Raw genomic sequence first — 14,052 nt, forward strand, 5'->3', positions numbered from 1 at the left:
TAGGTTTCAGGGAGTGCAGAATTCAAAAATGATGACAATTTTGGAATCCAAGATGTCTGACGTGCACTTTGACATAAAAGTCATCATGGGTGTCGTTTTGTAGGTTTCAGGGAGTGCAGAATTCAAAAATGATGACAATTTTGGAATCCAAGATGTCTGACGTGCACTTTGACATAAAAGTCATCATGTGTGTCGTTTTATAGGTTTTAGGGCGTGCAGAATTCAAAAATGATGACTCGGCACTCCTATGTCGACTTTTATGTCAAAGTACACGACAGACATGTTGGATTCCAAAACAGTTATCATTTTCTAAGTCCTCAGTCCTGAAAAGCTATAAAACAACAAAGACCTTATTACAAAAGGCATAAGGTCCTTTACCTACTGAAGACCGTTAGCGTTAACGGTACCGTTTGATTTTTATTTATTCGGGTACCGTTACTATTTGATACCTTTTCAATTGATACCTTTATATTAGATACGGGTATTTTGCCGTTTTATTTGGGTACCCTTACTGTTGGATACCTATTCTATTGATACCTTTTTTTTAGGTACTGCTATTTTGCCGTTTGATTCGGGTACCGTTTCTGTTGGATACCTATTCAATTGATACCTTTATTTTAAGTACTAGTATTTTGCCGTTTTATTCGGGTACCATTACTGTTGGATACCTACTCAATTGATACCTTTATTTTAGGTTACCGGTCTTTTGCGGTTTTTCAGTCCTTGGTCTCATTTCGAAAAATTACCAATTTACATATACTTGTATCTATGGCGCCACATTATTTGTAAAATGTATGAAAAAAGTTAGTTCCCTTTTTCGGCACCACCTCAAATAAATTTGCAGTAGTAGTACAAAGATACCTCGGTCGATAGCGGCGGCGCCACTGTCTATGCTAAAGCGTGCCAATTCTATGTAGCTATTTTAGTTCCTCTTTTCGCCGTTGTATCAATAAAGCTTTGTTGTGTCAAATTCGTTACCATGACAACGAAATGTGTTCGTTTTGTACGATTGTCATAAAATCGTGGAGAAATAGCGCAAAAAATATTTAAAATTAATTATAATAACGTGATAAACTAAACTGTTGCGAATAGTTTTTAATTTTAGAGTTTTTTGTAGTGACACATTTTTTACTGTTGACCCATATTGTGAAATGATGTCAAGGTAAGTCAATTATAAGTAATTGATTTTCTATGAATAAATTCGCATCGCAGTTCGTTTATTGTCTGCGTCGTATTTAACTATAGCCTACTACTTAACTCGATTGGTTTTTAAGGTATTGACGCGATAGTTTTCTAGCAGAAGGCTTACTTTAGAACTAAAAGTAGGTACCTACTTTAATATACCTACTGATCAGTATGCAAATCAGTCACGCAAAAGCTATAATCTATGTAAATGCTCTGTTTGCCTAGAATATCGGTGCCGTCATAAAGCGGCCGTCTCCATACAAAATAATACGGCTAAATATGGATGATTAGTATTTTGTACGGAGACGGCCGCTATATGACGGCACCGCTATCCTAGGAAACCAGGGTGCGTAGCCAACGTTACCATCGCTTTACTCTCCGTAGCGATCGAAACGCAACTGTCTCCGTCGCACTAATATGGAAGAGTGATAGAGAGAGATGACTACGCTACGCCACGAAGCGTTAAAAATTTGCACGTTGGCTAGGCACCCAGAGCTTAACCACACAGTAGTTAAGAGTCCGACGGATCTGGACCACTGCCATAAAATTAAAGTAAAAATTATTTGTATTAAGCTTTGAATTTTTCATTTTACCTATTTCAGTTTTATTTCAAAGATAACCATCAGAGATTTTAATATTTTAGGTATTTCTGAAAACATGCAACCTGCCAAAAAACCGATTAAAAAAACTACAAGCAAAGACAAACTGCAAGAAGAAAAATTAAAGACACAAGACGAAAAACTAAAGAAAACCACTTACAATGTTTCGACTCCACGGAACTTCGTACAAAAGACCTCTACCGCTGATATTTATAAGACTCCTAAAAAAATTGCAGGGTCTTCAAAAGACTATAAAAAATCACTAATGAAAGACTATTTAAAATCCTCACCATCGTCTATAAGTCAAATTAGTAGTTCAAGCAAAATTAGTACTAGAACTAGTAATAGTACAAGTAAAGTTAGTAGTAGACCTAGAATCAATGAAGCAAGTAATAGTACTAGCAAAGCTAAAACAAGTAATAGTACTATTAGTACTAGCAATGTAAGAGCTAGAACGGCTAAGGATCTACCATTTGTGAATGTTACTGTTAATTCTCCTATAGCTAAGAGGAAATTAGATTTAAATATAGATAACGATAAACCTATAGATAAAAATAAGTCTAAAGGTGATAATACAAAAGTAAAAGTTGATAAAGATGTTAAAGATATTAAAACAAATGGAAAAGATAACGGAGAAAGAATTAGAACAAAAACGAGGACTTTAGATGAAGATGAAGTGAAAGAATTGACACCTGATAGAATAGATAATAATGAAGAAATGATAAATTTGAAGCAGAAGTTGGTGGCGAGACCGAAAGCGTTTTATGTGGGGCTCGACGAAGATAGGGATAAGGTATGTGAATAGTTTGTAGATGAATACTGTTACATAATGTACAATCTACTACTGATGTAGTGCATAATTATTTTCCATCGTATTTTCACGGAGACGTACGAACGCTTCAAAGGTTATTCTTCATAATTTTTCTTTAAAAGCGTAGACAAGAGACAAGATGGCAATAGTTCACGCTCCGTAACTACTTATTTCTCTGTCACTTTTCCATATTAGTGCGACAGAGATAGTTGTATTTCGTTCTTCTTCTTATGTTCTGGTAAAGATTTACTAAAGTAATTTGTCCTTACACAGGCTCCAATCAAAAGCGACGAAGAAGTAAGTTACGAGGATGACTTCGAAAGCTATGAATCTGACTTCGACTCTTACCACAGCGAGAATAGCCAAGAAAGTTCTGAACATAAGACTGAAGGTGGGAGAGAGATAGAGGTCGATGGAGACGAGACTGAAGGTGGGAGAGAGACGGAGGTTGGAGAGGACGCGGGAGAGAGAGAAAAGGAAAAGGATGAGGAGAATATGCTGGATTCAGGTATGATCTTTATTGCTGGATAATTGGTCTTTTGGGACATATTTAGGGTCTCCCCAGATATATCGACGTGTCGGCAGGCGCTGGCCGATGCAAGGCGAGCTGAACTTATTTTTCGCTCTTATTGCGCAGACATAAAGCTTTTTCTGTGAAGATTTTGCCGATTCCGCGTCGACATATGTGGAGGAACTCTAACGCATTCACTGTCAGCGCGAGCTACGCGCTACGCTTGTAGCCGATAACGCGTTTTTCTGCTTTGTAGCGAAAAGAGCTTAGGAACATAGAATCTCCCGGTAGTAAATGCCCACAATAATTAACGTTTAGATCAGGGGTCTCAAAACTTTTTTACCTGAGGGCCATATTGCGCCTCAGAAACTTTCGCGTGCTGGGCCACCGTCGGCGCCCGGGGGGTGTATCTGGCTGCTCTCGCGGGCCGGACGCTTTGGGTGTAATGGGCCGGATTGGAACGCGTCGGGGGCCGGATTTGGCCCGCGGGCCAGGGTTTGGAGAGCCCTGGTTTAGATTAACTGCTTGAATTTTAAATCATTCTCAGGGAGCTTCGACCTTCGCGAGCAGCGCTCAGCCAAATCCAAGCCGGCAGCCATGGAATTCATCCCGGAGACAGAAGAAGACAAGGCCAGTTCTCTGGACGAGGGTTTCCAGGACAGCTCCAGTGCTGTGTCCAGCATGAGGACGGTGGAGGTGCTGGAGAGGTATTTATCATAGGGGCTATTCATAAATTCTTCTTCTTCGTCGTTATCCTCACAGCTGAGGGTCGTGACCACCATAAGTAGCTCTATGTATAAGAAGTCTCCAGGCTGCTCTGTTCTGAGCTTGATGAAGTGCCGGCTGTGTGTCACTATTAATTGCCTCCAGGAGAGGATCCGTCCAGCGAGTATTCATAAATTACGTCATTTCAAATGGGGTCAGCCCCGTATGTGGATTTTCATTGGGGAAGGGTCCTTATGCACAAGGACTTCTCCATCAGAGAGAGGTCCCTTCCAAAAGATGGTAGTGTTCTTTTTCGGTGTTGTAAGGTTTACAAGGTATTTGTCTTTTCAGACCCCTATTCATAGATTTCAACAAATCAAAAGAGAAGAAACGCAAGAAACGCATAGTCGAAAACATGTTGCGTCGAGCAAAAGACATATTGAGCATGGTAACACTGCACGAAATGTCATTCACGCTCTTCGAAATGAAGCCTATATCCTACGACTTGTATATGGCAACATTCGGCCGAACGAATTATACGCAAAGTACAGTTCAAACTTTTGATGATGGTATCACTGAGGAGATTCAAACTGATGATATTGATATGGAGAATAAATGGACACAGCATCCTGTAAAATTTTCTAAAGCAGATGTGTACTTAAATGATCACAATTTGAAGAAAAATAAAAGGAATAGCGATGATTATACGTCGAAATTTAAGTTTTTATTCGAAGATCGTGGGACCAACGATGTAGATGCTTTCAAAGAATACAAAGAGAATGAATTAAGGATTTTACTTGAGCAAAAAAGTGGGGTTGGTAGTTGTGATATGTTGCCATATGAAATATATAAAAGTAAATTAAATGATGATTTTAATACGAACGCATTGGGAAGGTTTTTGAAGAAGGTCGAAAGGAAAGTCAGCCATGTTTTAAATTTAAATGGCACCGTATCTGACAATGTAACAAAATCAAACTTACCGTTTAGCTCTGGATATGTCGGTATAACAACAAAGAAAGTCTCTGAAGAGAAGTCTTTTCTAAAACAAGCAAAAATTACAAGTTTAATATTTTCTGAGGATAAAAGCAATTCAATTTTGACGGTGCATAAGAAAGTTACTAATGGAGTTTTGGCGGGGAAAAGTCTAGTTTGTCTATGGGACGCTGGTGTTGCCAGGAGTGAGCCGATAAAAATTTTGGTTGCCATAGATGATGTGGTTTTGGGAAGATTTAGAGGAAATACTGATGGATTACTAGTGGCCGCTTTAGAAGATAGGTAAGACTATAAGGGGTCATCCATTAATTTCGTCACACGTTTAGGGGGTAGGAGGGGGTCAAGAAAATGTGACATGATGTGACATGGGGGAGGGGGGAGTCACAAACATTGTGACGTCATTTTAACTTCATCACTATTCATCAGTAACTGAAAATTAATTTATAATTTTTTATTCGCTGTAGGTACATTTAAAAAATGAGGTTTTGGAAGTAGGTAATTTTCGTTCCTAATTGGTTTTGTGTTATAAAATTACTAATATTTCTTTTACCAAAAATATTTTTTTATTAAAAAAATAACGCCGAGTTAGTATTGCCGATTTCGTTGAAAACAAAAATTGCCTAAAATGTGACGTCACACCAGGTGGGGAGGGATTTGCAAAATGTGACCAAGTGTGACAAGGAGGGGGGGGGGGGTAAAAAAACCTGGAAATTCGTGTGACGTAATTAATGGATGATCCCTAAGTTATTTTCGTCAGATTTTTTCTACTTTTGTAACCGAATATGCTTAATTACGGAGTTTTGTATTTTTATTGAAATAATTTTAGTTCCTTGCATCTTTGGGACTTGTCTGAACAACCGACATGGCGGGACGATGTTGCCAGCTCAACAAAAGATGAAATAGTCCAAATAAATACGGAATTATTGACCGCAGCGGAAATTGATCGAGAATTTAATAAGAAGAATATCAATGTTAATGAACAGGTATTTATTACACTTCCTGATTAACTCCATTAGCATTACAACTTATGTTTTTGACGTACGTTCAAACTTTAACGGTTTCTTTGACAGCGCCCACAGATACATCACGCGTTACAAGCGTGCGCGTACACGAGCAGTGCTGCCAACTTGGGGAACGAAGAGGTCATTGACCGCACGGTGGGCTTGGAGTTCCTCAGAGCGACGCAAGCGCAAGACAACGGGAGGAGAGTTGTAGGACAGGTATGAGCATTGTCACAGAATAAATAACAGTACTAGGTACAGAAGACTCACTCTGTAACAAAACGCGTCTGTCACGATCAGGACAGATATGGCCGCTAGGTGGCGACAGCGCCACGCGCGGTTTATGGCTAGCCACCAAAATTGGTGTGGAACGGATGTACTTTTAGCTACTTGTAGCAAAGCGACGAAATCGCGGAGTGAGCCACGCCTGGCATTGTACAATTTCAGGTTGTAATAGCGTAGTATGTAAAAGTTACTCTATGGTTTAGTTTGTGCGCTAGAGCTGCACTCTGGTGGCTGAACATCGCAGTAATACAGGGAGTATTATTGTTTCTACTATGAAAGTTGGCATTTTTGAGTCCGCACCTGCTGATGTGATCGGGGAATAAAATTGGTATTTGCGCCCGCACGGCCCTGTTTGATCGGAGAATTTCATCAGATTGGCGATAAATTGTCTCGTCTGGATACAACTTAAGTACCTAATTGGTTATCCTTTTATGTTAACTAATAATCTAACTTAATTCTTACAGGTCTGTTCATTACAACGACTGGGAATCCTAATAATATGGACGATAATTCAAGAAAAATCCAAAACTCACGACTTAGGCAAAGCTTTCTGGTCCAAAATGAAACTAGAAAAAACTCAAACCATATCTATAGCCAAACTTCTAAGCACTAAAGACATAAGCGATAATGCTTTCAATTTAAATGCCGGCAAAAAGAGGTTATTAAAAAGAAAACAAGACAAAATACTGGCCAGAAATTTTACGCGCCAAAAATCGGCAGAGAGTGACATTGACAGACCGCGCAGTGTTGCCAGTGCAAGAAAATTGCCAGTCGAAAATAAATTACCCCACGATTGGGAGAGTGGGATTGTGTGTGGCGATTTGAAAATAGTGCAGTACAATAATAGTGATAGGTTTTTGGTGGCCAAGAATAATGGTGAGGTTTTGAGTTGTACGAAGAGTTTGGGCGCTGTGAAGATTGAGAGGCTGTGTGTTTCTAGTGAGTACAAATCATTTATTATTTTACATAAGCTGCAGGGGTGCCTACTAATCGAATAACTAACTAATCGAATAAATACATATTTAGAATAAAAAAAAAAACATTCACCTACTGTATATATTGATAGGATTTTACAACCTCTTTTTAAATCGTCAAAAGTACATTTTAATGAATGAATAAATAAATAACAATTTGCATAACATAAAACACCATGTATAATTTGGATGCTGTTAAGCAATAATGTGTCAACTTACATTAAAATTTTTCAATAAGATGTGAACTCTGAAAATTTGCAGCGGACACCTCTTCCATAACTTGTCTGGAGGTTTCACCCCATGGACCCTATTTCCTCGCTGCATCAGACGCTGGAACCATCAGTCTATACTCTCTGGTGGAGGCCAGAGTGCTGCTTACTCTTGACTGCCGGTAAGGCTATATGACGTTTTTCTCATCATAGCGACCCTGCCAGCCTTTGATTTGGCTCTAAACAACCAAAGCGGCGATCTTTAACAGGTCAATCACCTCATGGACTCTATTTCCAGACAGCATCAGCTTTGATGATTCATTTAATGAGAAGTAACTTTTCCCAAAAGACCAATCGAATATGAACCTTAAATCGGATTCCTAAGGTAGAAATTCTATTGGCGAGTATGTGGACGCTGAAAAAGGGTTTAATCGTCGTTATTTTGATTATTTTCAGCAACAGCTCCCCGCAAGAATTATCGGGCCCTCAAGCGGACTTCAAGGGAAGGTTCGTCGATAAACCACAAAGTCACAGACATAGCGCCGGTGACATCAATTTAACTAGCAGGGTAAGTTCTTTTTTCATTATTTTTTTTATTAGCCTATTTTGTGTCCCACTGCTGGGCAAAGGCCTCCCCATTCTGACGCCACTCATCGCGGTTTGGTGCAAACTCCCGCCAGCGTCGAGATCATCCCGCCAACCATTGACGTATTATATCTAAGGACTGGCCTTACGGGCACTAAAATGGTACTAGTTCAGCGGTGTCTCTCACGAATTCGAGCCAATCGTGCAGTCTAACGCAACTAGTTGCGGCCAATAGCGCGCGTGATGCGAACTCGTCAACCAATCGCGCTCGTGATGCGAACTCATCAACCAATCGCGTTGTAGCGGTGTCACACCGCTGCACTGGTCCCTGTCCTGCCTCATTTAGTGCCCGTAAGGCCAGTCCCTCAAGATAACTATGTCAATGGGTATGGCAGAAGAGGCAAGTGAATGCAGTGGAAATGAGAGCGCTGAGAAGTGTGTGACACTAAGATTGCAAGATAGAATTAGGAACAGTGTGATAAGATAAAAGTGTGGACTGAATGTAGATGTCGTGACGAAAATTGAGAAAGAGATGTTAAGATTTGACACGTGGAAAGAATGAGTGAAAGAAGACTAACAAAGATAGTGTATAAGGGAGACTTTCTCTGATCAGATCGGGGTAATCCTGTAGAAAGGCCAGGTCAAGGGCACCCTAAGAATTCATTTTTAGTTCAGGGTGGCCAATACAGTGGCCAGTTCTTGGCGAATTACCCTATTAATTCGTAAAATTATTTCAGCTATCCGTGACGTCAGTCCTCTGGTCTCGCATCAATCCGTTCTGTATCTTCTTCGTCTCACAAGAAGGGCTTTCCTGCTGGGAGCTCACTCACAGCGATATATACCCTAAACACACTGGAGTAAAGTCCACAATCACCTGCATGTCCAGCGATGGAACATTAGTGAGTATATTTCAGTCTTCTAGTCGTTTCTCTAATGGTCTCACATGCTGGGAGCTCATTCACAGCGATATATACCCTAAACACACTGGAGTAAAGTCCACAATCACCTGCATGTCCAGCGATGGAACATTAGTGAGTATATTTCAGTCTCCTAGTCGTTTCTCTAATGGTCTCACATGCTGGGAGCTCACTCACAGCGATATATACCCTAAACACACTGGAGTAAAGTCCACAATCACCTGCATGTCCAGCGATGGAACATTAGTGAGTATATTTCAGTCTTCTAGTCGTTTCTCTAATGGTCTCACATGCTGGGAGCTCACTCACAGCGATATATACCCTAAACACACTGGAGTAAAGTCCACAATCACCTGCATGTCCTGCGATGGAACATTAGTGAGTATATTTCAGTCTCCTAGTCGTTTCTCTAATGGTCTCACATGCTGGGAGCTCACTCACAGCGATATATACCCTAAACACACTGCAGTAACGTCCACAATCACCTGCATGTCCTGCGATGGAATATTAGTGAGTATATTTCAGTCTTCTAGTCGTTTCTCTAATGGTCTCACATGCTGGGAGCTCATTCACAGCGATATATACCCTAAACACACTGGAGTAAAGTCCACAATCACCTGCATGTCCAGCGATGGAACATTAGTGAGTATATTTCGGTCGCGTGTAGTATTGAATTGACGGACGAGTGAAGCGAGGCTGTTTATTAACATGAGGCTGGCGATTCCTATTTCGGCCGATTTATAGTGTTTTTCTCAACAAAATAGGAATAAAAATATTACTCTTTCACAGGCACTGGTGACCAACGAGGGTGACGTACAAGTACATCGGCTGTCCAACACCAAAGACAAAGCTATAGACTATTCGAATCTATTCCACAAATACATAGCACTCTTATAGACCATAGACCATCAGTCATATGTAATTTTATTTCGAAGCACGAATTTGTCTATATGTATAGATATCTTGATCATTTAATTAAAACTAAGCCTGTTTCAATGAAACATTTAATAAATAAGATCATAAAAATTATAAAGAATGTTCACGCAAAACTTTTTGAAATTTTTTTTACACACAGTCATGTTTTAATTATATGATTGTTAAGAATCTGTTTTTTTTTATCTAAGATGATTGTAATATTTGTAATATTATATTGTCTATCTTAGATTACAGCAATGAGATTGTCCGTGCACTGATATCTTGAAATAAATCTAATACCTGTAACGAGCAATTCTTGTTTATTTATACATATATATTTATACATATATATATTTCGGGGATCTCGGAATCGGTTCTAACGATTTCGATGAAATTTGCTATAATCTATCGATCTAGCTAGGTCTTATCTTTGGGAAAACGCGCATTTTTGAGTGTTTATATCAAATCAAATATCAAATATCAAATATCAACATTTATTCAGCAAATAGGCCACAAGGGCACTTTTACACGTCAACATTGAATTTACATAAAAGCAAAAATAATAACATCAACAATTTCATAAATTAAAACTAACAATTCAATCTAACGTATTACAATTACTAAGAGATGTATATGGTCTCTTAATGTCGAATTACATACAAAATACAGATAAAAAAACACACACAAAAAATCTATAATATTTAGAGGTGTAAATGTCTCTAGGTGTCAGAACTATAAGATTATATAGTTTATCAAGTTATCCTTAGAGATGTATAGGGTCTCCAAGAGTCAATATCCTGTATAATTAATACATTCATTAAAAGAAAAGAAACATACGAGAACAGAATGAGGCGTCTCACTGTAATTAATTAATAAAAGTTACTAAGTATAATAGCTCGTGTTAGCTTAACAGACCAGTCTCCACAAACAGCACCCGTTCACGAGTATGACGCGTATCTCAGCCATCGCCTCCCTCAACCTTCATTCGGGAAAGTGGCGACCCGATCAACAACGCCACCGTAAGCAAAGACTTTTAAGCGAGCATGACATGTTCAAGCTACCGTGTATATGTTTTCCGAGCCAAGTTCGGTCTCCCAGATCATCATCATCATCATCATCATTTCAGCCTATATACGTCCCACTGCTGAACACTGGCCTCCTCTCATGCGCGAGAGGGCTTGGGCTATATAGTCCCCACGCTAGCCCACTGCGGATTGGGGACTTCACATCCCAATGGGGGGTCTCCCAGATATTTGATATTAATAAGTGGGTAATTTCCATTTTATTTATTTGCCTTTATTAAGTTAATGTTAATATTATACACTAAGGTACTTCAAGACATTCTTTTTGTGTTACCTCTTTTGTTCAACAACTTTTAAAAATTATGAAGTATTTATACTCCCTATTTTTCATACAAAATAAATATTATCTTCAATGGACGCCATCGCCACGTCATATCATTGTGATTGACGTTGCTTGTCAAGGGCTACAAATATAATGACCACCAAAAAATACTTTGGTACCCTAAATAAAAAAATCATGCTTACCAAAAGAAATTACTGAACACCAAAAAAATAAGGCCTAAAATTACAAATGTACCACCATTTTAATTACGACTGCACTTCAAATTGTATTCGAATACCAAATATATTGAATGATTACCAAAAATCATTAATGATCACCAAATCTTGAAGACCAAATAAATGCGATATTTTCACCTAAATAAACCACTATTATACCAAAAAATTTATACATATTACCAAATAAAGTAAAATGATGCCAAAATTACTAGCCCCTCCCGCTCAACCCCCGTACCCCGCACCGCATAACTTAGGTAGGCATACTGAAATGCTACTAGAAAAGTATGTTAGGTTAGGTTTGTACTGCTATCAGTTAAGTGGGCTAGGTTAACACTGCGACCCTTACAGAAACGAATTGCTACTAGAAAAGTAGGTTAGGTTAGGTTTGAACTGCGACCCTTACAGAAACGAAATGCTACTAGAAAAGTGGGTTAGGTTAGGTTTGAACTGTGACCCTTACAGAAACGAAACGCTACTAGAAAAGTGGGTTAGGTTAGGTTTGAACTCCGACCCACACAGAAACGAAATTCTACTAGAAAAGTGGGTTAGGTTAGGTTTGAACTGCGACCCTTCCAGATAAGAAATGCTACTAGAAAAGTAGGTTAGGTTAGGTTTGAACTGCGAACCTTACAGAAACGAAATGTTACTAGAAAAGTGGGTTAGGTTAGGTTTGAACTGCAACCCATACAGAAACGAAATGCTACTAGAAAATTTTGCTTTGCTTTAATAGGATAGCAAGATTTAAAAATTTGGTTATAATTTTACATTAAAATGGAGTTCTAATTTTGGTGGTCATTTACTATTTTTGGGTTTACAATGATTATTTTGGTGTCATTTTATTTAATAGGATAGCACGATGTAAAAATTTGGTTATCAATTGACATTAAATTGGGGTTTGAAATTTGGTAATTATTTACAATTTTTGGGTTAATAATGATTAATTTGGTGTCATTTCCTTTAATAGGATAGTAAAATGTATTAAAATTGGTAATCATTTCACATTAAAATGGTGTTATAATTTTGGTGATCATTCATTATTTTAGGGTGGTAAAGTAGATTTTTTTGGTATTAAATTTTATTAAATCTGGTGATCAGTTAAATAGCAGCCCTTGTCAAGCCTTAAACATAACAAAATTCGTAGTACATTGCGTCTTTGAATAGGTAACCTTTAAAGTGTATTAAAAATCCAAACTACAAGTTATTTTCAAAAGTCGCTGAACAAATGTTGATCAGTATGAGGAGTACAGCCATTGACATATATATTACTTCGTAAGGACGCGGTTAACGAGCACTGAAAAGGGGGCCGCTACATGGGTGTGATAATCGCATTTATCACACCACGGCGCTCAGTCGTGTGGCGAGTTGCGCAGTAGAAAGTTGTCACGCAGCATAACATAAAAATGCCTCATTGCGTTGTAAAAGGGTGCAAAAACCATTACCGGAAGTGTAAGAAAAAAGATGGGATCTCATATCATCGGTAAGTAATTTCCAATTACGTTTATTTATTGCTTAAACCCAATTTTAAACGATAATTTTATTTCATTCTCACGCGGTACTGATGTTCGCTCGTACGTCATAGCCCTAATACATTAACCTTGTAAGGACGTCATTCCTCTTTGGAAGTTATTATGAAGTAGAAATGCATAATGCGTAATTTGTATAGGTAAATTTACTTAAATATGATTAGTTGATTACCTACCGGATATAATTACTGAAATTAAAGTACCTATTGTCTGTTTTACAGAGTTTGTTCCCGTTTTGTTTTACATAATTATTAAAAACATTCAAAATAACAAGATCAAGTATTTGTTATTGTTTTATTCGTTGACTTAGGGACCTATACGCACTTTAATTTCGGTATTTATATTAATTCTTGTCAGGTATAAGTTTTTAATTAAATGTAGGTAAAACTCAAAAATGTTTAATAGGTAAGCGCTAGAAACAAAGCGCGCATTTTCAAACACCGATTAATTCACATCGCTGTATTTATTACTTTTAATTGCCTACTTATATTTTTGCATCATGTTTGTATCGCTGTATAGATTCCTTCTTTTTTACTCTACCTGTTTTGCAAGCAAGAAACTGATAGAAAAAGTTGTTCGCCGCATTTTACGCGCGAAAGCGCGGGATGTACTTATCGGACTGTAGCTAGTAGCTCGGCCAACTTGTTGACCTTGACAGAGCCGGCTTACACAGGGCGGCACACCGCACGGCGCGAATGTTTAAAATATTGCATTGCCGCCTGACATCACAAAATAACGTAGAATAACGGAAACTTAGAGGGAGAAGTTCGCCTTTGTACTGCCTATCCTGCGCCATAAATTTGTGTTTTGTACAATAAAGAGTTTATACATACATACAATCTAAGATACATTTTTATGATTTTTAATATTATTCTGATTGACATTTGTATTTGAACTGATTACATACTTTACATTTAGTTAAATTTCATCCAATATTATGTAACAAATCTTGACATGTAATTAATCCTTTTGATCCAACACGAAATCAAATTTGGAGCCGTATTATTCGACGTCAACGTAATGACCCTTATTTTAAACCCGGACCACGGACTCATGCTATTCCATATTTTTCTACATTATTAGCAAATTATACACCAAAACCTTCCATTATCAAGAATTATTGATAGGTGAAACAGTATGAAAATCCGTTCAGTAGCTTTTAAGTTTATCGCGAGGAGTTCGACGCTCCTGTGATATAAACCGCGAATGAACTTAACAAGCCTTGTACGCCCATACAAAGTTATCGCGTCGAGCGTCGA

The 14,052-nt window shown here is 38.2% G+C and overlaps 1 protein-coding gene across 1 annotated transcript; it reads left to right on the forward strand.

Annotated features, from left to right (window-relative positions):
* The first annotated feature begins 989 nt into the window (after window positions 1-989).
* On the forward strand, window positions 990-9,957 carry LOC134676530 (cytoplasmic dynein 2 intermediate chain 1). Its single transcript, XM_063534917.1, has 12 exons — window positions 990-1,162; window positions 1,829-2,577; window positions 2,869-3,103; window positions 3,654-3,813; window positions 4,163-5,086; window positions 5,631-5,787; window positions 5,875-6,024; window positions 6,555-7,029; window positions 7,326-7,455; window positions 7,730-7,841; window positions 8,596-8,757; window positions 9,565-9,957. The coding sequence occupies exons 2-12, from the start codon at window positions 1,843-1,845 to the stop codon at window positions 9,670-9,672; spliced, it is 3,348 nt and encodes a 1,115-aa protein (XP_063390987.1). The 5' UTR covers window positions 990-1,162; window positions 1,829-1,842; the 3' UTR covers window positions 9,673-9,957.
* The last annotated feature ends 4,095 nt before the right edge of the window (window positions 9,958-14,052 follow it).

The sequence above is a fragment of the Cydia fagiglandana genome, chromosome 24 (genome assembly GCF_963556715.1).
Source record: "Cydia fagiglandana chromosome 24, ilCydFagi1.1, whole genome shotgun sequence".
Taxonomy (NCBI): domain Eukaryota; kingdom Metazoa; phylum Arthropoda; class Insecta; order Lepidoptera; family Tortricidae; genus Cydia; species Cydia fagiglandana.

Bases quoted from the DNA above. Each gene is read 5' to 3' on its own strand.
- LOC134676530 (XM_063534917.1), top strand. From the start codon at position 1,843: ATGCAACCTGCCAAAAAACCGATTAAAAAAACTACAAGCAAAGACAAA. The intron at 2,578-2,868 runs GTATGTGAATAG...GTCCTTACACAG, and splicing joins TCGACGAAGATAGGGATAAG to GCTCCAATCAAAAGCGACGA. The intron at 8,758-9,564 runs GTGAGTATATTT...ACTCTTTCACAG, and splicing joins TGTCCAGCGATGGAACATTA to GCACTGGTGACCAACGAGGG.